Genomic DNA, 24,925 nt, shown 5'->3' with positions numbered 1-24,925 from the left:
GATACGGGGAGGACCGCGGAGGAGAAGACGAAGGAGAAGGCGACTGCGCGCGAAGACGACACGGGCGCGAGCAGGCGAGGTAGGAGACGAAACCGGTCTGGTTCGGTTCTGGTTCCGTCTCGGACGATCACACGTGCCCGGCGCGCTCAGTCCCATTATTACCGGCGATCCCGTCGCGGCCACAACGTACACACGCGATACTATCATCGCCGACATCGCGTCGACGTGGTAACGATAGCGATAGCGCCGGACCCGCGAAGGATTATCAATTTTTAAATTCTAACAATTTTTTTTTACTCGATGTGATTATATATAGTTGTTAACAACAGCACGCGCCGTAATATTGTAATAATAATAATTCAGGCATTTCGTTTTTGAGAGGCGCCTCAGCACCGAGATCGAGAAATAATATAATAGCAATATTACTGTAACATTTTATATTATTATATTCTAAACAATAATAACGCGTCGACCGCCGTTTTCGCCGTTTCGTTTTCCAGATCAGCATTATTGTTTGGTCGAGTCGTACATTTGTTTTATCATATTATTATTATTCTGTTTCGCGACGTGCGATGGTCCGGTCTCGCGATCCGCCGGCAAACGGTCGCAGGTGACGACGGACGACCGTCAGCACACGGCCATTCGAACGTCGCTCGTCCAACGATGACGACCGATGACGAACGCCCGACATGAACACTGGACCCGGCCAGGGTGCCCATGGGCCATCGTCTCTACCAAACTGGTGGCCCGCCGACCCTCGTCTCACCACTTCATCGACCTCGGATGTCGTAAGTACCTGTATACATTGTCATTGGATATTTAAACGCAAAGTGCATCTTTTTTTTTTGCCGATCTTTGCCAGTGCTTTCCAAGTACTGCAGGTACATACTTTGTTTCATGCGAAACAGAATATGCTTCAACAATAAAGCTTTTAATTTGTATTTTTTGGTCATTTTGTTACTTAGTCTTGATACGTATTTGTTTATATTTTGGTATCTATAGAATTCGATTGCGCAATAGAGCCCTAAAAGATATGCGTGTCTGCAGTCAACATCATCGTTACCGCATAAATCAATCAAACTAATTAATTACATTTTCGTGACATTTTGCAGATTTATTTTATCAGTAAATGTTTAGTAAATTATTTTAAGTTGATTGAAAATCAGAAATTAGGCAGGCACTTATTAAACATTGATTTAAAAAAATAATTTAATTATTTTAATTTTTTAGGGGATTATTGCGGTAAAATTGGTATTTCAGAGCATTTTCTAATAGATTTTAGAACATTTATATCCGAGCCATAATTATTATTATACACTAAAGCCCATTTGTCGTTATTGTAAGGCGTCGTAGATCGTATTTATTATCTATATTATTGTTCACCGTTTGTCTTTTTATGACACGAATACTCGATTGAAACGATCCGTGGAAATCGCACGTAACGCGATGCTGTGTAATCATCAGATATCACTGCACAATTTATAAATCACCGTGGAAAAATGTATTAAATTTACTTTTCGGACCATAAATTTATGATAATCATGTAAAAAAGGATATTATTTCGATCTGAATTCGATTTCATTTGGCGTTCAGTAAGATTTAAATTGAATCTTATTAGCGGTTATTTTATTAACCTATTTGCATATTATGTGACTATTAATAAATATGAGCGATGATGATCTTGGTTTGCGACTATTAGACATCGCCAATATATGGAGTAATCTTTATATATTAATCCAATATATAAAGCAATCTGAATTGTTAAAAGATACTTAATTTACAAAAAAATTAGACAACTACATTATTTTGGTTAAATTTTTCTGAGAAAATATGGCCAAAATAATATAGCTATAGTAACATAAACTATAATATATAATATCGCAAAAGTCCGAGCAGAAACTATTAATTATTCTCATAGAATATTATAATCATATTATAATATTATGAAATATCATCGTATCATAATTCGTAAGGTTTACAATCATTGATTTTCATCGACGGTTTTAATTATTGGCGATAAAGAATGGGAAATAAAAACAATCCAGAAAAGGCGAATTTACACACGGTATTGGTAGGCTTAAACGTCTTCGGCTTAAGGCCAATCGGGTTTGCACCGCGGAGGAAGAAGATAAACAGCGTTTCTTTTATAATATAATTCAATAGAGACTGACAGCATGAATGAAATAACAACTGTATATAAAGAGAAAATGACGGGTTTCAAAGAACCCGAGGAACAGTGAAAAGTGGAAGGAAAAAAAAATGTCGCGAAGATGTAATACTTAAAAGTCGGACAAGTGGAATATACGGTAGGTAGGCAAAAACACTTGTATTGCAAATGTGTAATCGATCGTGGTTTGATAAACGTTTCTCGTTTATTTATTAGGTATTCTTTTTTCTCTCTCTCTCGACCTGCACATGTGAGCACGAATAATTTATTCATAGCATATCTGCTGCAGAACTGAACGCGGTGCCGAGAATCGCGACTTTTCATATTTTAAGTCGAAAATTGTGGTTTACTTATGTATTTAATTAGGTGTAATATTGATAAATGATCGTTTGATAGATTTCCAATCGTCCAGAAGACGCATAAATTATTTTAATTGTACATGGTATATTAAAAGTACCTACTCATATTGCCCACAAGTCCATTATATCACATTAAATTCGATCCTAAAGAGCTATTATATTGATATTGTCGTATTATTATCATTCTTGACATAGATGTTTATTATTAATTGTTATTATTCCTAGAGAAACGTGTTTAAATATAATTCCGAACTTCAGTCGTTTACAACGATACATTATTTTAAGTTTTTGCTTAAACAGACCTCTATATTGTCTACAACGGAGTGTTGCAGTAAACCAATTTCACTTAATTTGAATATTTCACCGGAAATTTGATGGAATGTTTGCGCACAAATATTGAGAAATCTAACGAACCGTTTACATAAAAAAAATTTCGGTAAAAATGTATACAAACTGTATATGCATATGTATGTAATAATGATAAAATCAAATACATTTTTTAGTACAATTTAAATATCTAAGAAACATAAGATAAGTATAAAATCAACAATATTTTGTATTATAATTATTAAAAAACTATTGATTTTAAATTACAAGCAATTATATATTATTATATATAGTCTATCTATATTTTAAATGTGTGGTGCAACCGTGTCAGTTGTAAAAATGTGTGCACAGACTATCTATGAATTTGCACGTACAGTTTCTAAAACTAGCGAAAACGGTTTTCATCCGTAATAAAGTTCCTATGCGATGTGATTACTATATTATTCAAATATGTTTGAGCGACAATTGACTTATTAAATTATCGGAAAATTTATATTTTAAAAATATCCGTTAATAATTTATATAGTTTATTTTACAGGTTAAATATATTCTATTTAAAGTAGATAAATGTATATAATATAATGTTATAATTATAAATGATGTTACAAATATTAATTTGATTATTTATTTTCTCATCGGCATTAAGTAGATATATACATAAAATCAATATATAGGTTAATAGATTGTTCTTCATTTAAAACAACGTAAATTACCTTAAACTAGGTAACCTTTAACACTATATATACTATTGCGATACTGTAAGATTAATTGTATAAATTATCATGTTTAATAAATCAACAGTAATTGAAATTCCTTGTATATCTATAATATCATACCTTATATTTGAAATTGTTCATAACATTAAAATAGTTAATAATATTCATCATAAATAAAAACCTAACAAAAATGTATGAAAAGTATGCAAATAACATAATGTTATTTTTCTGGATTTTTTTAGCATTATAATACTATTGTGATATTGCACATAAAATAATAAATATCGATACTAATAAATAAAAATAATAATCCAAATCGAGTTTTAGTGTTTGTTTGAGTTGTAGTTTTAACATAAAGAAAACTTTTTTTTTTTAATTTGCCATTTACATGTATGTTTACATTTTAAAACAATATCAATATTAATATTGATTTAAAATGTATAAATTGGCATCCTTACTAATTTAATTTATCCAAATAATTCAAATATGATATGACTACCTATTTGAGGAGTATATGGTATTACATTTTGGGAACGCGTTCGCTTTACTTTAAAATGTTTTTAAACTTAAAACTTTAAATGATTTTACCTGATATTTTCTATTTTTGTCTTTCAATTTTATAGCAACTAATAATAATTTAAAAATCCTTCATTAAATACTAAGAGTGCAGTTCTTACATCTTTGATTATTATAGTACATAAAAAAAATGTATTATCTCGTGTGAATCGAATACAAAGTTTGTCTGCATATAGTGTCTTAGTACATGTAGATTATGATGTATTATAGTATACCTACATCTGTTAACTAGTTGTTAATTCAATTATATAAATATATACATAATATTATATGTACCTCTAAATATAATTATATTAGTAATACGATTATCATGCGTATCATATGCCTTTAAGATAAAACAATCATATTCAATGGCATAAAACAATACCTACATTCGAATTCTAGATAGTATATTATATTGATTAATAAAAAAGACAGATCAGTCAAAACGAAATAAATTAAAAACGTGCGTGTATATCTACTAATTTACAAGCAGACAAACTTATTATTTAATGTTTAAAAACTGGAGAAAACTTTTTTTTTGTGGCATACCACTGTAAAACAATTAAAAATTAAACCCATATCTATATAGGTATTTTGTTATATTGTACGAAAACGTAATCGTTCGAAAGCTGCAGGGGGAGATTATAGGTACATAAGGATAATGGGTACATATTATATATATATACATATAATAACAACTTGCGTTTTGATACGATTACGATGTATAAATGGGGAAAAAAAATCATAAGGCCGGACGCATCGGATGCTGTCAAAATTTCATGTCATAAACGTCGACGGGTCATGCGAAATGAGTTTTTTTCCATCGGATTCGTCGCCGGCCCGCGAAATCGGCGGAATCGTCGAAATAATAATTATTACCCGATGTCAGAAATCCATTAGTATAGTCGACTTTGGGTGAAAGTCTGACGTGAATCACAAACGCGAAAATATACTCTGCGTGTCTATTTATTTATTTATAATATTATTTAAAAAAACAACGCATTTAAATCCGTGCGCGCGCGTGCTCGCTGTTGTATGCGTTCGTATATATATTATTACGACGTATTATAATATTATACATGTATATATTGTATTGTGTATTTGTGTACACGCTTTGTGCAGCGATATTAATAATAATATAATAACCGACCGCATTCGTATTTGTTTTAGAAAAAAAATAACAATTTCGTTTTATCTCTCTCTCTCTCTCTGTTTGTTTTTATTTTTTTTTCGTGAAACTAATTATTATAATCGTATGCGCGGGCACAAAGAGAACCGCTGCCGCTGCCGCCGATGAAAATGTCCGTCTGCAGTCGTCGCACGTCAAATTATATGCGAACGAAATCGTTACGATTTGTTTGAGATGCGCGTATAACTGTTTCGTGTACGAGCGGACGAAACGATGACACGACGACGACGAAAACCGACCCGACCGTATTTCGCTATAAAATAATAATGTAATATTATTATAAAATAATACATCAAGTGTGTGATTTTTCGTCGGACGAGATTCCTTCTCCTATATTTAACCCGTCAGCAGGATTTTAACGTTTAAATTTCTATTAAAAATCAACATCATCAACAACAACAACAACAACAACAACAACAGGCAACAGCAACAACAACAACGATACCTTCTATAATGTAGTCTATCGCTCAAAGTATACGATATAGACGAGAACGTGGAAAAAAATATAATAATGATGATGATAAATGAAAATATAAAAAAAAAATGCACAATAATAAGAAACGAGGCCAAAGTTCAACTCGGCATAAATAATAAAATAAGGACGTACGACGAGCCGTGTACCTATAATAGTATACCTACATGGTTACATGCCTACCTAATAATATAATTCCCATATACATATATATATTGGTTAACCCGAAGATCCAACCGGAACACGACCGCCGCCGCCGCCGCCACCGCTCGCGTATTATAATAATATAATATAAACGTATAATATGATATCCCCCCCCCCGCCGCCGCCTCTGACCGTATTATGGTATCATACAAATAGAGTCATAACAAGAGGGCATTTACATAATCCAATAATGGATTTACAAATGGTCCGCTTATACACTTCCACGGACACACACGCACTCCTATTTATGTATAATAATAATATTGTAATGTACAAGAGAGCAGCGCAGACGGCAACGATATCAAAGACGGGTAGCTGATTATCATAATACAAGTACCTATATAAGACGTCGCTGCTGCTGCTGCTGCTGTAGTTGCTGTACAGTATATTATATTACAATATAGAGAGGTAGGTAGTTAGGTATATAGGTACAATAACACGCCGCTGTCCGGACGGAACGAGACGATATAATAATAATAATAATATCGTAAAAAATAAAATGGTGACACCGGCGCGGCGGTGGTTAATTTATTATATTTTATGCGCGATCACATAATAGCTGGGAAAGGTATACATCCGTTACATCCGATTTGGCCGACCACCGCCATGATAGAGATTTGCGTAAAATTATTATATTTTTAGATTCTGATTTTTTTTTATATCCTGTATACAAAATTTCTACCAGAAGGACTACTTCGATTTCAACATATAGTATTTTATCTTTTAGAAAATTGGATCAAGATGGTAGTTTAGAGAGGTCATTTTTCGATTTTATCAATAGTTATTTAATGCCACGGGAAAAACCACCGAAAAATTACGAAAAACCGTTAAAAATGGAATTTTAATTTCTAACGTTTTGTTTATCACCATATAGAAACGAATAAAAAATTATAATATTTCAATATTAATTCAACTTACAGGCTATATAATAAATAATAACAATATAAAATATCCAGACTTACAAACCGTCTCCACTCAGAATCGGTCTTCTTATACAATGATATATTATATCATTGAATTCAAGTTTAATACAATCCATTTTAATACATTGATCCACTTGTAACCTACTGTACAGCAGAGCGACATCCACTTACCCACTTTTAGAATATTTATTTATAATATCTGACCTGCAGATGCAGTTTAATGAAATATACGGAATTCCTGCAGCGTTTCTCGTCTGTGCTCATATAATGCGCAACGAGCAGGACACGGCAGAACGATTTTTTAGATTCTGAGCGAAGCTAGTGCTTTTACAACGGTATTTTTTTTTTATCCTGCAAAAAAATTTTTTACCAGATGGAGTACTTCGATTTTAACATAGAGTATCTTATCTTCTAGCAAATCGTATCAAAATGGTACTTTAGAGAGGGCATTTTTCGATTTTCTCAATATTTATTTAATGGCATGGGAAAAACCACCGATAAATTACGAAAAAACGCTAAAAATGGTATTTTAATTTCTAACGCTTTGCTTATCACCTTAGCAACGAATAAAAAATTATAATATTATAATATTAATTCAACTTACAGGTTATAATAAATTTTAACAATATAAAATATCCAGACTGACGAACCGTTTCCGCTCAGAATCGTTTTTCGTATACATTGATATTTTATCATTATTCAAATTGAATACAATCCATTATACAGGCATACAGTGATCCGCATATACTGCACAGCAGAGTGACATCCACTTACCCACCTTTTTTTATCTCTCATTAGCGCCATTAAATATGTATAGACACGAGGACTGTACGGAACGAGACGATATAATAATAGTATCATAAAAAATAAAACGGTGACACCGGCGCGCTGATGTTTAATTTATTATATTTTATTTTTTTTCGCGATCACATAATAGTTGGAAAAAGCATACATTCGTTACTTCCGACCACCGCTGTGATAGAGATTCGCTTACAATAATAAATTGTATTATAATTTATAATATCTGACCTGCAGATGCAGTTATTAATGAAATATACAGAATTCCTGCAGCGATTCTCGTCTGTGGTCATATTATGCGCAACTAGCAGGACGACTTCTTTTTCATTTTTCGTTAGCGCCACTATATTATAATATGCACACATGAAGACTGTATTGTTTTCACAAGGAGTGGGCAATTTTCTCATAGGTCACCGGTTTTTAAAAACCTTTAAGGAACACTTGTACGCGTAGAATATGGTTTTTGAGACAAATAATTTGTCTTCGGCAGGTAACTTCAGTGACTGTAGCGGAACAGTATTGTTTTATACATACGCTCATTAAAACGCGATTGTATCATCAGATTGAAATATTATTTATTTTTGTATACTGGAACGTCCGAGAATTTTAAAGCGATATAATATGAGCGTTTTGAATTTGTAACATTTAACATACCTACACATAACTTGTACAAACAATTGAAATATCGAAGAGAAAACAAACGCAAAAACACAGGTAATTTTCTTAACATTAAGTTGGGTAAATTATTCACTCTAATACTATAAAACTATAACGATTAACGACACACCATATATGTATTGGTTCAGTGGCGTAGCGAATTTTAAATCATAAGGAAGCAAACAAATTATATATGACCTACCCCACCCTATTCCAACTGATGAATATCATGCTCATATGCTCAAATGGGGGGGTGAGGTAGCACCCAAAATAAAGTTCAAAGACTGACCGTGTATGTGGGATTTATGAGGTTATGACCCACCACCACCCCCCGAAACCAGAAGCAATTGCTTCTGAAAAACATGATTCGCTATGCCACTGTATTGGTTCTGTTGAACGCAAACGTTGGGCGTGGGTCGGAAAAAGAAAAGATCGCCGAATGCTGACAATATCCTCGTAATGGTATTCCTCGTGTTCGGTGGTTACAGGTTACTGGTGTATATTGGTATAATATTGTAATATACTTACTATGCTTTTTAAAGAGGTCACAAAAATTCATAAATCGTTGGAGATTATAGTCTGTAAACTCTGTCTCAGTATGTACCTACATAATTATTGCCTGGAGTAACTTTACATGCTCGAGGGTTTATTTACATTAAAAAGTTATGTACAGTAGAACGCCGATTATTCGGACTTATTATTAACGTCAAAGATGGTGTGGATACGCAAGTGACAATATTGACGGTACCTACATTATTAACTACATACAAAACACCGACGATGCGACTATATAGCCAATAATCAGCGTTCGATAATAATTGTACGAAATAAATTTTTTTTTACTATAGACATTATGCATATATAATATATGCAATTCATATAATAAATATATGTAAAATACTGGTACAAATCACTCGAAAACGTATGAACTTGAAATTTGGAATATAGTGGTTCTTTTTAGATGCGCAATATGAAATGATTTTCATTGGGAGTTGAAAATTTTTTTTTTGTTAACAAATGGTTGCAAATATTATAATAGTAGAAGTAGAAGTCAGTGTTATTTTTTTTAGTTCTGTATATAAATGGTTGCCATTGATTACTCGGATAGATCAGGCACAAACATGCATCAAATCGTCCCGCTTATGGCCACGAATAAAGAAAATGTATAATATCTTAAATTGAAAAGTATGTTACCTTATGCCTATAATATGCCAAAAAACTATCAAATTAAATCTGATGAAAATATTAGAGATGTCAGAAAAGTATAGAGCGTTTAAACCACGTTAAAAAATAAACCAAGTGCTAAATCTAATCGGTGACTTGCGATTGCCTCCATCTAGGTTAAATTATTTCACAAAGGCCTGTCGCCGATTTTTTCGTACACTGAAACCGAGAGACATCGCCTACATAGCGCATATTATGCTGCATAGGATTTGCCACAAAAAAAAAAACTGCACACTGGTGAAGTTGAGATATTAAGCTAGTACATACATATACGTTATACATACTAAAACGGTGGATATTTAATCTACGATTATGTGGAGTGTCAAAATACGATTACTATTATAGACCACGGTATACGAAGGTATAGTATAGGTCAATATTATGATAAAGAGTTATTAAAAAACACTTTTTTACGTTTGTTCAGTTTTTATGTGATTGAATAATAATTGGCGTTCTACTGTATCTCTATAACTTTTAAAATACGCTTTATTAGACGCAGCACCTCCATAACACCATGTACGCATTGCAGTGAAATCGTGTAATCATCGATTATCGAATCATTTGTAGCAAAATAAACTTAACAAATTGTATACTAAAAATCTGTGGAAAAAATCTCATTTTGGTATACCATCCAAAATATGTCATAACATCATTAATTTTTCTGCGGGCCAATGTCTATCGTTTAAAACTTACTATTCGCGCCAAGGATTGAGTGATTAACGTATTTTAATATAATATTATATTCATGTATTATAGATACGCTGGTAAGTATAAAATAACTAAAAATCGTAAAGCGTACGCCTACGTTTATCATTATTTTCACACCACCTCATATAATTATTATTTACTAGATAGACAGAAAATAACAATTTACTATAGTTAAATCATATATAATAATATATTAATATCACGCTCGACGACAAACTATTAGGCGGGTAATACATGAATTGTTTTACGGATGTTTTATCAATAGACGTCTGTTATCAGTTAACAATATAATATAGGGGTTAAGGCGTCACCGGGATGGCGGGATCCCAATCGGGTTATACGACACTGCATAGACTTATATTGGAAGTAACGAATGCATATAAGTGGCTGGGAAGATTAATGACGTCAATAAAAAATAAATAAAAAAAAGGTACGCACGCCAAGCCATCAGCTTTATTAGGCCCGTTGCAGGTCGTCCGTGAGTCGGTACTTTTTTTTATTTTTTTGTACACATACAAAGTTAAACGCGTATACGCACTCGCACATATTATATTAGAAGTATATATGACAATTTAATATTTAGTGTTATGGGATGTTTACATCATACGACGCGCACGAGACTTGTCTATGTACAATGGACCAGTCGATGTCTTGACCGCGCCGGGTTGGCATAGGTTAACTCTCTAATAAAATAAAATAAAAAATAAAATAATAATATGTCAGGGGTCAATACGATCAAAATCTCCATGCGGTACCTACAGCCGTATAAAATATTTATATATATGTACAAAATATATTATATACTTGTGCAATATAATTTCAACGATATATATTGTTAGACCGCTATTTTATTTTTAATGAACCGTATATACTATATATATATATATATATATATATATATATATAGGAATTAAATAATAATAATAATACAAAATAAAGGTAGGTTTTATGTGTCTCCGATGGCAATACGAATGTGTATATACCGCGATGGCATTCGGATGAGAAGATCGGTGAATCGAAAGTCTCTGCGAACGGCCGAAGGAGTGGTCGGTCGTCGCTGCAGCAGATCATGTTCATATCCAATAAATTACAAATTTATATATATATACATGATACGCGTTCGTATGTAATAATTTTATATATATATATATATATATGTGTTTAATGATAATAATAATAATAATCTGCGGCAGATTCACCTCGCCTTATCAGCAGCTGCCCATCGAAACCGGCATTATTTTATAGGTGCAGTGTGTAACTCGAACCATAACCATTGAAAATATAATAATATAAATACGGTAGTTACTATCCGGAGATTTTCATCTGCTTCGCTTCAATAATTCGACCCGTGTGATTCGATTGAGTGTGGGTCGGGGGGTGGCGTATCAAACTTTCAGATAGAACGGCGCTCGGACCGTGTCATTTTTATTATATTTTTATTCATTATGCAAATTAATGGGATTTCAGACGTTGCGCAGGTACCCGGTGGGTATGTATATAATATAAAAAGGAAGAAGATCAATAACATACATAAATAGTTGGCTTAAACAAACGTTATGATAATACGACGACGACGTATATTATAATATATTAAACGTCGTCGGTGCGCGCAGGACGCCATTAGAGTTTGCGACGGGCTAGGTCTTATTTATTTTTTTAATCGAGTTTTCGAGCGGTTCGGGTTATAATAATAATAATAATATATAATATTATTATTATTTTCGTCGTGATGATAAAATATAAAATCTCGCGGATGAGTCTTTCTATAGGTAGGTAGTATATTATATAGGTATATAACGGCGCGCAGTTTAGCGTCATAAATAATGGTATATAATTATTACATATTATAATACTATATAGATGCCTGCCTATACGAAAACTGACTTGGATGTATTTTTAAGGATGCGGAGATTCTATAATTTCGCAATTGAAAAACACATTAATATCGTATGCAAATCGCTGCACCGTTTTTTTTATTTTAATAAAATACGAATTAAACGATGGTTGTACATAATATAATATAGGTACGCGCGTATCGCGTTTTTGATCTCTCCTCATTCTCTTCGGGTTTTTTTTTTCGAACCAGTAGAAATAATAGTATAATATACAATGAAAACAAACGGTCGTATAGAGTAATATTTCTTATAAATATATATATATATATATATTATACGCCATAAGAATACTATGCTGGAGAATTATAATCGTTGACATCGCCGCCGCGGAACGCAGAAATTATTATAATCGCTGCATGTGCGTGTAATTATAATTATTTATTTATTTATTATACATTTAAACGGGATATGAAACCCAATAACAATTTTTTTTTTTTAGTTATTACATTAGTAGGACTTAAATCTATTTGTGTAGACCGAATGACAGTAAAAAATATAACCACAAAAACAATAATAATAAAAAACTATGTAAAATGTGTAATATAATTACAAAAACCATCAAAAGTATGAAATTAAATAAATCAACCTGCTGGACGTTATTAGCTAATTTCATTAATCTATACTTATAGGCGAAACAAGTGCATAATTTGTCATTTGAAATGGAATGTAAAACGTTTTTGTTGATCTAGTTAGACTAGTCATATTCAGTTTAATTAATAATGGTGTATATTCTGAGCCGAACATTGCTTTTAATTTATTATAATATATAAATTATAAATATATATAGGTAATATACAATAGGTATTATCTAAACTATTATTATAAAGAGGTAAGATTTGTTTGTTTGTAACGAATAAACTCAAAAATCACTGGACCGATTTCAAAAATTCTTTCACCAATAGAAAGCTATATTTTTTGTGATTGTCATAGGCATAAATTTAGTCCAATAAAGTTAATAAATAATTAGTTATTATTAATAATTAAAAAAAACCGTGTAAATTGTATACCTACGGCACGGCACCGGTGGGTTTCAAGCTACATGCAACCTGACCTTTTTTTCTTTTGTGTGTGTTTTATCGGCGTGTAGATATGAATTAGAGTAGAAATTAGGGGGTTTAGTAAGTTCCCACACGAAGATGTATTTATTTATTTATTTTTAATAAAAATTAATAATATAATGTGTAGGCATGGTCCACATATTATTTGTACTTTCGCAAGCGTTTGTAGTAAGACGTGTATCAGAACTAGTACTAGCCCAAATACTAGGGGGAAACTATATCAATAACAATATATCAGGCTATAACTTAAATATAATTACACAGTATGACTATGTGAAGAGTTTGAGCTTTTGCAATAAGCCGAATAAAATTTAATTTTTTCTATTACTATTATTATAATTATTATAACTATTATTATTTTATACCTATATACAAATAATATGTGGACCATATCTACACATTATTATTAATATTTCTATCATATATTTGGAATAGATTCAAATAAAAAATGCATTGTACTTTTTTTATGCAACACAAAAACAAAGAAATTTTAAGCACACCAACTATATTTAAGTTGTCAGTGCTAAGTCTGAATAAAGTGGGAAGAAAGTTTGTATTCTGTGTAATTTTTTTTATGTGCATACCCGTGTGTGATTTTTACCTGCTATAATATATTATCTCGTGTGAGAACTTAAATTCGCCCTACACTTACTGCAGCGAGTTACACTCAAAAGGAGTTGATCAATCATATTTTTTTTAAGAGTTGCCATTTTTTACGGGCAACAAAGTGCACGAGATCTATATTATATTTTAATAAGCATACGTCTTATCGTATGTACTAGAATGTGATGTAATTAACTACAGCTGCTGCCACAATAATAACAATGTGTATTTTAATTTAATATCGTCGTCGGATGTACCTACTCACATATTTTTTACAATCGAATTTATCATAAAAATATTATCATTTTGTTTGCAGATGAGTCAGCTATGTCGTGTGTGCGGAGAACCAGCCGCCGGTTTTCATTTCGGAGCGTTTACGTGTGAAGGATGCAAGGTAACATTATTATTATATTATTATCGTATTTCGTCCATCAACAATAATAATTATGATTTATACATATTCTTTAATATACTAATTTAATAATAATTAATAATATATTATAATAAGTAATAAAAAGACCGCTGTGTCGGTTAGTCATTATGTATGTGTATTATTAGATGGATATTATAATACCAATACAATATTATTATTATTATTATTATTATGAATCATCGACCGTGCGCTATTATAAAAAATATGTTTACGTGAAGATATTATTACATATTATAAGTAACCCTGCACGACCAATATTATTCGATATTATTCGACTCGGACGATCGTCGTGTATATCGGTCGTTTTGTTCGGCTGGCATACAGCTGCACTGTTGTAGTACTTATACATTCGCCAAAGTTTAATTAATATATTACCTGCGTTTATAATATACAGTGTACATGGGTACAACAGGTTGCTGTAGCGACGGATAACCGGCGTTACCGCGGTCGCCGTTCGGTGCGATATTATTAATATAATTTAATATAATATCGTGCGTGAATCAATCGGGATGGAAATAAAAATCCAATATCCCGATGACCAAAACCGTGTAATTACACGCGCGATATTAGATAGGTTACACGTTATTATTAAAGGCGTTATTGCGTTAAATTACCTATATTCGAATTTCCGATGGAAATACACAGTTTCGCGTGAGTCAAGCGAATCACACGGACGACGACGGCGACCACACTTTATAATATATAGGTATAACCCTCCGCCACCAAGTTTAAGTCTTAACCTATACAATATGTCGGCTTATAATGATATAATAATATATAATAAAATAACATAATACGACGTGCGACATAGACACACGGACTGATGTTTTCAATCCAAAGCCGTTATAGTTTTTGATTGCATACGACCTAAACTATTTATATCGGGTGATCGGTGATTTATTTAATTTAAAACAATATACTCACTATGATTTGTTGGACACTCATTACTCAAAAAGTAATAATACTTTTGAAAGTATTTTTTTCTACATGGTTTCAAGTCGTTACAAAACAACATTGCTATTAAAAAATTATATTTTTAAATAATATTTATGTATTTATTTATTTTTTTAATTTCATCTTTGAAAACAGAAAATTAAGATGGAGTATTTCGATACATAAAAGTTGAATTTAGGAGTTAGGTTTAGTTAGGTTAGTTGCCTAGGTTTCTAACCTAACATTATCTTATTAATTAAAAATCTATGTTGTTTAGCTTAGGTTAGTAACCAAGGTTTCTAACCTCACCTAACCTAACCTAAGACAACATGGTAAGTATTTAAATATTTACCAAGTATATCGATACATAAAAATCAAATTAAGGTCGATAAGTTTATGAGTTATTAAGTATCTAAAGTTTTGATTAGCGAAATGAAGTGGTACGCGGATACCTCTCAAAATGTTGGCCCAAAACTCCGTTCATCTAAACTTTAAATAGTTCTAACTCAAAAACTACTCGTCCAAAATTTGATTTTTAATCATACCTAACTACTAAAAAATCCTTTGCTCTGGAATAAGGAATTAAAAATGCATGCTATCATAGAGTTATAGTTTAATAAATGATTATGATACAAAACTTTTTTTTAACGACATGAAATTATGTAAAAAAATATATTTTTAAAAATGAGTTTTTCAAATAATGACTGACTTAAATAGTTAAATAAGATGAATCACTCGGTATACCGGTTGTACCCATATTTTACTTAAAAAATCACCAATGAGTTCAAATTGCACAGAAAAATCCGAATTTTAAAATCGCTCTTAACGGGGCTTGGAATCTTTATAGTTATATTTAATTTATTTCGATTTCGGTTCCGGTTTAGTTTTCTATCGTTTAATATTTGTTCGGTTCTGTAGACTCTAGTTTTGGTGCTTGAAATTACAGGAAAAACTTCTGTGTCCTTGTTCTATTTTCAGATAATACACAGGCGTTTACGATTAAGGTCCCCCCTCCATTTTTTGTTCGAGTCTTCGAGCCGTAAAAAAATAAAATAAAACGTAGCAATAATATTATCAAACACGACGGCCCGCAGCAACATCACCGCGGTCGCTGCTGCAGAAAAACTATTGGTCATACGCAATATGTCATACAGAAATATAATAGATAATAACCGCACGCGTGGTATACCCATATAATATTATTATTATAACTCCGCTGTGGCTTCATGTGGCACGTATGACAAAACGTCGAGTCGTAAAAAATTGCGTACCGACCGTTTAATTAAAAAGAAAATTTCGTACCGAACGCGAATCGTCCGGCCGGCTGCTGCAAAATACAACGCTCCGACACACTATAATATTATTATAGAACTATTATAGAACTAATACGAACCCCATCGTCGTCATATGGCACGCATAATACTACTAATAATAATAATATCCGTCGACGAATGCGTTTGTCGTGTACTCGTGTGTGCAGTGCGCACCTTAGCAAGACCTGCCTGTAATGTTACGTTAGATATTATAAATTATGATGATATCCGTCACGGCAAACTATTAAATAAACGACACGGCGATGCGTCGTCGTCTTTCACGGTTGTTTTCTTTTTTTTTTTAATTCGAAATCGAAGAAGAAGAGGAAAAAGCGCATTCATCACACGCACACACATAGACCTCGCGAAGCGATCGAACGTCACGAGCCTATTCGATGTTTGACGTTAATAATAATATAATTATTATATTACGCGTAGGTAATACAATAATATTGCACAATCCGCGAACAATAATTAATAACGTGCGCAAATACGAACGAGGCACGGCGCGAAATGTTTAACGATCGTATATAGATAATAATAAGAATAATAATCTGAGACTCACCCGTTCGACAACGTCTAATTTATGGTTTTGTCCATATCTCTCTGTCTCTCTCGACCGAAGTCCGAAGGAGCAATAATATAATATTGCTTCGATGCGTCCGAGGAATTATCAAAAGACACTTTTACACGATCTATTCGCGATAGTTGCGCAACTACAATATTATAAATTTATAGTGATAAACGATAGGTACCTATATAATATATTATATCCTCGTATACCGCACTCGCGTTGCACCACAATCACATAAATACAGGGTGTAACAGATAGAACTGACTTTTGGAATAACTTTTGTTCTAATCAATATATACATTTTCTTTTTATATTACATAATTTATAGTCACTTTATATAATATTACAAAATAATATTTTTATTTTTTAACACCGAAAATAAAACATTTTAAATTTGATTTAAATTTTTTTTCGATAAATTCAAAAGAGCCAATTTGTGAATCTGATTACAAGAACAATTTTGATAATAAAATCATTTATCTAAGTCAAGTACTTTATTTTTTAGAATTCTTTAAAATATCAATATTTTTTTGATTAAATGATTTTGGAATCTAATAACTCTTTTATTTTAGTATATTTATGAAATTATTTACTAATCATATATGTAATTTTAACAATTTTTGTTATACGTTTAAGTAGCATAATTTTTTTTTTCAACCTGTCTTTCTGTTACACTTTGTATATTATATAATAATTAATAGTAAATTATATTTTATCATCGAATCGTCGAATAGTGCTTTATCCACGGACCAGACATGAGGGGTTTATCATTAAATATTTTTAACCATTTATACATTTTCTTTAGATATCGCGGTGATTGCGTTGTACTGATACAGTGATACCTAGCAAACATTTAAATAAACAGTATTCTTTTTTGTTAATTGAAAACTAAACGTGTGAGCTACCTTTTAGCTACCGATACGGGTTAAAAATAAATAAGCTATAAAAGATGTATAACTGCCCTCCGAGTTTTTTATTCTACTTTTACTGAAAACCGTCAGTAGTTTTTGAGTAGGTATATCAACTATGGTCTATGGACAGACAGACATACATACATTTTTACGTATATAAATTAAATAATAATAATAATAATAAATTACTATTAGGTACCTATTTAGTACCTATTTTGTAATATAATTTGTAAAAAAAAAAAAATGTTCGTGCTTTACCTATTACCCATGTTGGTAATATTCTCATCTTTGAACTATGCTAACTACATGCTAGGGTATTTTAAGGTGAGATCAAAATAATTTATAAATTCGGTTGAGGGTAACTGAATGGTACGTTGCTTAGCCGAGGGCAACTGCATTAACACCCGCGGGAGGATTTCAATAAATACATTTACTATATCTGGTTTGTCACTTTGTATCTCATGTATAGGTACGCGTCATAGTTCAGTGGCGTATTAAAGAATTTTTCATGGAGGGGGTCAAGCTAATATTCCAAACACATTTAAGTGGGAGGCTCTGCTACAGAGTATATATATATTAGATGTTTAGAGATAGGCATTTATGGGGCCAATGAGGGGGTCCGGACCCCATAGTCCCCCCATAAATACACCACTAGCATCATTGTATTTCATAATAATATTATTATTCGACTGGTAAGAGTAGGCTGGCTTTAGTAGGCGTATTATATTATAGTCGACTGAACTATCCCCCTGCAATGCGGGTTACATTAATCGATTTCTAATAATATGAGAAACTTATCGATCCGGCGGCGTGTTAGTTCGATTTTAGGTAAGTACCTACTCATGTACCACTGTAATATTTAGTTAGGTATTATTACCGGGGAAATAGGCATTTATATTTAAACGCACATCTTCAAAAATTACGATTGTCGTGCCACACCGTGGTCGCGCCCGGTCGCGGTTATATAATTTACATTTCAAACGCCCTCCCCCGTCTACCCAACGGTTAATTTAGAAGAACAATAATCGTACGAGTTATACGTACACCTATGTATTATTATAATGTCCTTGGAATATTTCAAAGTCATATCGCCGGACGCAGCGGTACAACACTGCAGCCAAAGTGCTTCCATCGAATTCCATTATAATAATATGCGCGCGACACGTCTCCTGCAATTATTTTGCGCCTGAACAGTGAACAGATAACTAAATATTTTATTTTTCAGTAAGCGATTGACTTTTAAATCGGTGTCGGTGCAATATTACATGTATTTAAATTGTACGCAGCGTGGTCTACAAATGGGCAATTTTTGGCCCAACAGAATACTAAACGGTCTGATGAAATGTTTCAAAATATTTACGGCGTAGTTTCGTCTTATAACATATGAATAATATGTCAATATGGGCTGGATACAAGAGTTTGTCTCTAACAGATTTTTCGTAAGGTTTTGGTTGCCATGGTTATACTTATTATACTTATTGAGAATTTATACCAAATTTATACGATTTAATTACAAATAAAATAAAGTAAGTAATATTATAGCTTGTTATTATTTGCTTAAAAGTAGATATGTTTCAGAAATTATGAATACTGATGCTAGATACCAGAAAGCGTTTAGAGATACAAATAATTGAATACAATTTAAATTATGTTTGATTTTACTTTATGTTTTGATTATTTGTAATAGGTAAAAATTAACGACGCAACTCGATATTTTTCAAATTAATTTAAAAACCTAAAAACATATTTTATGATTCATATATTTTTCCCTGACGTGGAAAATATCGAGTACCATACTACGATTATTTCCCCGTGATCATATAAAACGTTCATACGTCAATACCAAACTGTTGCAATGTGTGTGTGTGTGTGTGTGTGTGTGTGTGTGTGTGTGTGTGTGAACGATTCACAGTCAAGTCTATCGGATTCGTGCGATTCTGAAATATGGTATGTAGGTAATCCTTATAATATATCCGAAGATTGAACATTTTTAAATTTTGCATTTTGATGATTGGCTCACATAGGGATTTGTTGGCTCACGAAAGACTACATTTTTTTTTAATTCCCATTAACTTTACTAACACATTAACTAGCTGATGTACTTCGTTTGCACCCGTGCACTTCGTTACCCTAAAAAATGACAATCCTTTAAAAAATTGTGATTGTTCAAATCCTTTTGGATGTAACTCGCAACAGTAAGTGCAATTCAGACACCTTGGTAGGACAATTTGCAACGGTATATCAAGTAGACACCGCCGATGAGTGGCTATAAGTACAATATATTGGTATAGGCAATATGCGATAATCCGATTTGATGCATGCTTGATTAACCAATATAAAAAATAAAATATTAATACTAAATTAATAATAATAATAATAATTTAACCAACGATTAACCAATCCCAACCAATACTAATAATTATTATTATAGCTTTAAAACCTATAGCAACCATTTATAAACAAAAATTTTCACCGTTAGTCTCAAATTCCTCGTTTGAACACCTCCCTGAGTTGGACCTAGGGGAATGAAAAATAGTTTACTTCACTCTCTCAGACCTACTGAATATACACACGAAATTTCATGAAAATCGATTAAGTCGTTTCGGAGGAGTTTGGCAACATATATTTTCCATATTGTGACACGAGATTTGTATGTATTTGATATTATATCGTTGCCCCGTTGGTTACAGAAAATAGTATAATTATTAGTAATAACTTATCACAATGGGACATCATTTTAGACTTGTAATATTTGTGTTTGGTAACAACCTAAAAAAACAACCGTCTAAAAAATCTGCTGTGCATTTATCACTTAACGGAGTTTAAGAAGGGCCATTAAATCCATGGGCATTAAATTTGTCACGGTCGACGCTGATCGGCTGGCATAATACACAATATAGGTAGGTACGGGGCAGACCTTCGCAAAGATCGCGCGGGACGTTGAAAATTATAGGTAACATGATTAATGATCGTTCGGTCCGGTCGTCGTCTTCGTTTCTCAATAAAAATGATAAAAGTTTCCCATGATGACGTCGTCGTCGGCGGAAAAGGATTTATAATTTATATCATTTCGAGATAGACTGCGACGTTAAACGTGCAATAACTGGGCATGCACAATGCACGTGTATATAAGAAGGTTTCCATCGCTGTCGGTGGGAACGAACCAATCGTCATCATCATCGCCATCAGATAGTCATCGTGGTCATCGAGACCGATCATGTCTTATATAATACGATTTAAAAGTTATAAGCGCGCTGAGTGCTGACAATGTATTATGTTATAGGTATATATTATACAAGTGTACTATATATTATTATATACCGCACCATTCAGTGGTATATACCATAATACAACATTATGCGTTATATTAATATTATATAGCCGCACATAAATCACTAGCTTTGGACGCGCGAGATATATTGCAATAGATTTAGCGAATTCGTCCGATAATAATAATGCAAATGTGTTCACGCAACATAGGTAATAAAAATAATAATTGCATTTGGTTAAGTGTCGTTATTTATTCGAAAAAAAAATGTCAGAAAAACCGAGTGTTTATGTGTATAATATTAATTATAGTTTCATTAGCTCGAAATAGTATTTTATAAAACCACCTGTTCGAGTGCACTTACAAGTGCAAGATATTGTGATTAATTTTGTCAACCACGATAATACGCGCGTAATATAATACGGCGAAACCTCTAAATACCGGACTCTCTCGGTAGCATGAAATCTTGTCTGTTATTTTCAAAGATGTTTGCTATTCAGAGGGGTCGGGTTGTTGAAAGTTTGTAGTTCGTTACCAAGAAAACGTCCGGTGATGAGAGGTGTACATCAGGGGAGGTTCTGCTGTATTACTTTTATCGGAGGCGGTCTTAGTAAAGTAAAAGTCATCTTCTTGATTTCTATTAGAACAAGACTATGCTCAAAAAGTTTTGTATTTGTTTTGTATTTTTTTTGTCAAAAATATTTAATTTCGTATATTAAAACAAAATATTGAAAAAAAAAACGGAAGGAAGTAATTAACTTTTCTGCCGTATGCAGTGGGTGTCGAGTGTACATCGTCATTGGAGAGTAAGTCACTGTAATGTGTGTGTTAAATTTGAATTCAATACCATGATAATTATTAATAATATTATAGATTACATACAAAAAAGGATTGAGCGAAGTCGGTTTGGTCGGCCTATATTAGAATAATTATAATATTATAATATATATTATTTGTATTACTATAATTAAAGTGATTTATAATAGTAATAAAGACATACAGTAGGTTGAATTAATTTTTTCGGAAAACTTTATTGTTTATACTTATTTATTATAATATTTTATAATATCATATTAGGTATATACCTAATATATACCTAACCTAATATTTTAAATAATAATATATATATATATTATTATTTATTATTAACAATGAACATTTGGAAAATAGTATATTATAAAAAATCTAGAGAAACCCGAATAGTGCGTGAATATGTTGTGCTGGACTATGAGATTATAAGGACTAATGTTGGACAAATAACAGTGTGGAAACTATAAACACAAAGAGACCTAGTGGGCGTCCTAGACCGAGATTGGCAGACGGAATAAAGAAAGATCTGAGATTATTGGGAGAAAAGAATGCAGAAGAAACTATACAAAAGATAAGGAAGTACGGAGGTAGTGTGTCGTTGCAGCAAAAAAGGGAATACATTATTGTTTGGTTTTAACTTTTGAGTCGATACCGACTTACCGTTAGAATGGTACGGATAGGTTCATGGTACATAATATTAATAGGCAATAGTATAAAATTAATTTAAACGTTTTGAAAATGTAATAATATATGTATTTAATATAAAGTATAATAATAATATACTTGTGCGACAGTTTCAAATCCCTATGAATATTTTTTTTTAATTTCAGCAAAATAACTGAAATCGTTGTTCTTCGTCTGAATATTTATATTTTTTTCAAATTTTTTTTTGGCTATTCACTACAGACATGCCAACAACTATTTTTATATATTATAGTTAATGTTATATAGATATTATTACAAGCGAAAACGTTTACTGTTTCAGTCGTTTTTCGGTCGGACCTACAACAACCTGAGCTCGATATCGGAATGCAAGAACAACGGCGAATGCGTGATCAACAAGAAGAACAGGACGTCGTGCAAGGCGTGCCGGCTGCGCAAGTGTCTGGTGGTGGGCATGTCCAAGAGCGGGTCCCGGTACGGCCGGCGGTCCAACTGGTTCAAGATCCATTGCTTGCTCCAGGAACAGCAGCAGCAGCACCATCACCAGCACAACAACAACAACAACAACAACAACAGCAACCACCACCAGCAACTCCCGCACCACCACCAGCAGCAACCACTCGCGCATCACCGTCAGTCTGCGGGCCTGCAGCACTTTCAGCAACAGTCGGCGGCGGGTTGCAGACTGTCGCTGGAACACGGACGGACGCCGCCGCTTTGGGCGGACGTCAAACACCACCTGCGCCATGACGCGGACACAACAACTCCGTGGCCGGTGACCTGAACAAAGACGTCACCGGCGGCCGATTGTCCGCGTCCGCTGCCGCCGCGGCCGCGGCCGTCGTGCAGGCCGTCCGACCGGAACTGCTGCGGTGGCCCTCGCCGTTCTTTTCGGCGTTCCCGTTCCCGCCACCCGCGCCGTTCTTCCTGGCCCTGCAGCAGCAGCAGCAGCAGCAGCAGCAGCAACAGCAACATCAGCAGCAACTTCAGCAGCAGCCGCCGACGCCGCCGCCGCCGCCATCACGTGATCACCGGTCATCGCGAAGTCCGTCGTACCGGTCGTCGACCGCGGACGACGACAGCTGTGCGGGTGACCGCGACGAGGAAGACGACGATGACGGGCCGCCGTCTTCGAAGCGCGTCGCCGTCCACCGCGACCCGCCGCCGGTCCAAGAATCTCCGATGGACCTGTCGGTGACCGCGGCCGCGTCCACGCCGTCCCGGCCACCGTCACTCGGTTCCCCGTCGCTCCTACCGTACGTCGGCGGCCGTTCGCCCGGCCACAGCCCGGAGGACCGGTCGCGGCGCAGACGCCGGCGGCCTCGCAGGCGGAGACGGCATCCGCGGGTAGACTTTGCCGCCACTGACCGGACGTCCTGTTCGGACGACGACCACGACGACGATGACGACGACAGCATGGCCGGAAGTGACTCGGCGGCGGTGTCCGACTCGAACGGATCGGCCGACGGCGGCCGGCCGGAGAAAAACGCTCCTCTGGACTTGACGTGCAACCGGTCGTAGACGGAATTTCATCTCTGATATTATTATTATCATTATTATATAACGTGATAAGTTTTTCGGTGATTTTTCCGTCCTGTTTTCCCTCACTCTCTCTCTCTCAGACCATCTCCTACAAAGCGTCTCTATATAATAATGACTTAAAAATTTCGTCGGAAAAAATCGCGCCGCGGGTATGTTAAAATATAATCATTATCATTATATTATTATTATTTTTTTATATATATATATTGTATATATCATATAGTGTGTTATACATGGCGTGATCGATTCGCTGTATACAGTTCACAAACGAATTATTGTAATAAACAACGAGTGATGTATTATATAATGTGCATATAGGCTAATAATTTGACACGAAGTTTGTTGGTTTTTTTTTCGATTTTACAAAATATCTATTCCCGAATCCTATACCTATAACCCTGTGCCAGAGATCGCGAAAATATTTATTTTTTCGACTTGCACAGGAAGTTTGATAGTCAGCGTTAGAAGTGAACGAAAATGATTTCTTTCCGTTCAGCGGACAGTGAGCTTTTTTTCGTGACCAGTGCGAGGTGGATAAGTGAAAATCTCCACTATGCAGTGCTGGTATTGATGTCTTCCAAACCAGAATGAATTATACAATATGCTGGATCTGCAGTGGC

The 24,925-nt window shown here is 33.7% G+C and overlaps 1 protein-coding gene across 1 annotated transcript; it reads left to right on the top strand.

Annotated features, from left to right (window-relative positions):
• LOC100574754 (knirps-related protein-like) lies at positions 1-23,547 on the top strand. The gene is made up of 3 exons (XM_003243072.4): positions 1-788; positions 14,175-14,252; positions 23,086-23,547. Exons 1-3 carry the CDS (start codon positions 690-692, stop codon positions 23,545-23,547), a joined length of 639 nt encoding a protein of 212 aa, XP_003243120.1. The 5' UTR covers positions 1-689.
• The last annotated feature ends 1,378 nt before the right edge of the window (positions 23,548-24,925 follow it).

This window comes from Acyrthosiphon pisum, chromosome A2 (assembly GCF_005508785.2).
Source record: "Acyrthosiphon pisum isolate AL4f chromosome A2, pea_aphid_22Mar2018_4r6ur, whole genome shotgun sequence".
NCBI classification, from domain to species: domain Eukaryota; kingdom Metazoa; phylum Arthropoda; class Insecta; order Hemiptera; family Aphididae; genus Acyrthosiphon; species Acyrthosiphon pisum.
Note: the sequence above shows the minus strand (reverse complement) of the source record. Positions and strands in the feature narration are given on the sequence as shown.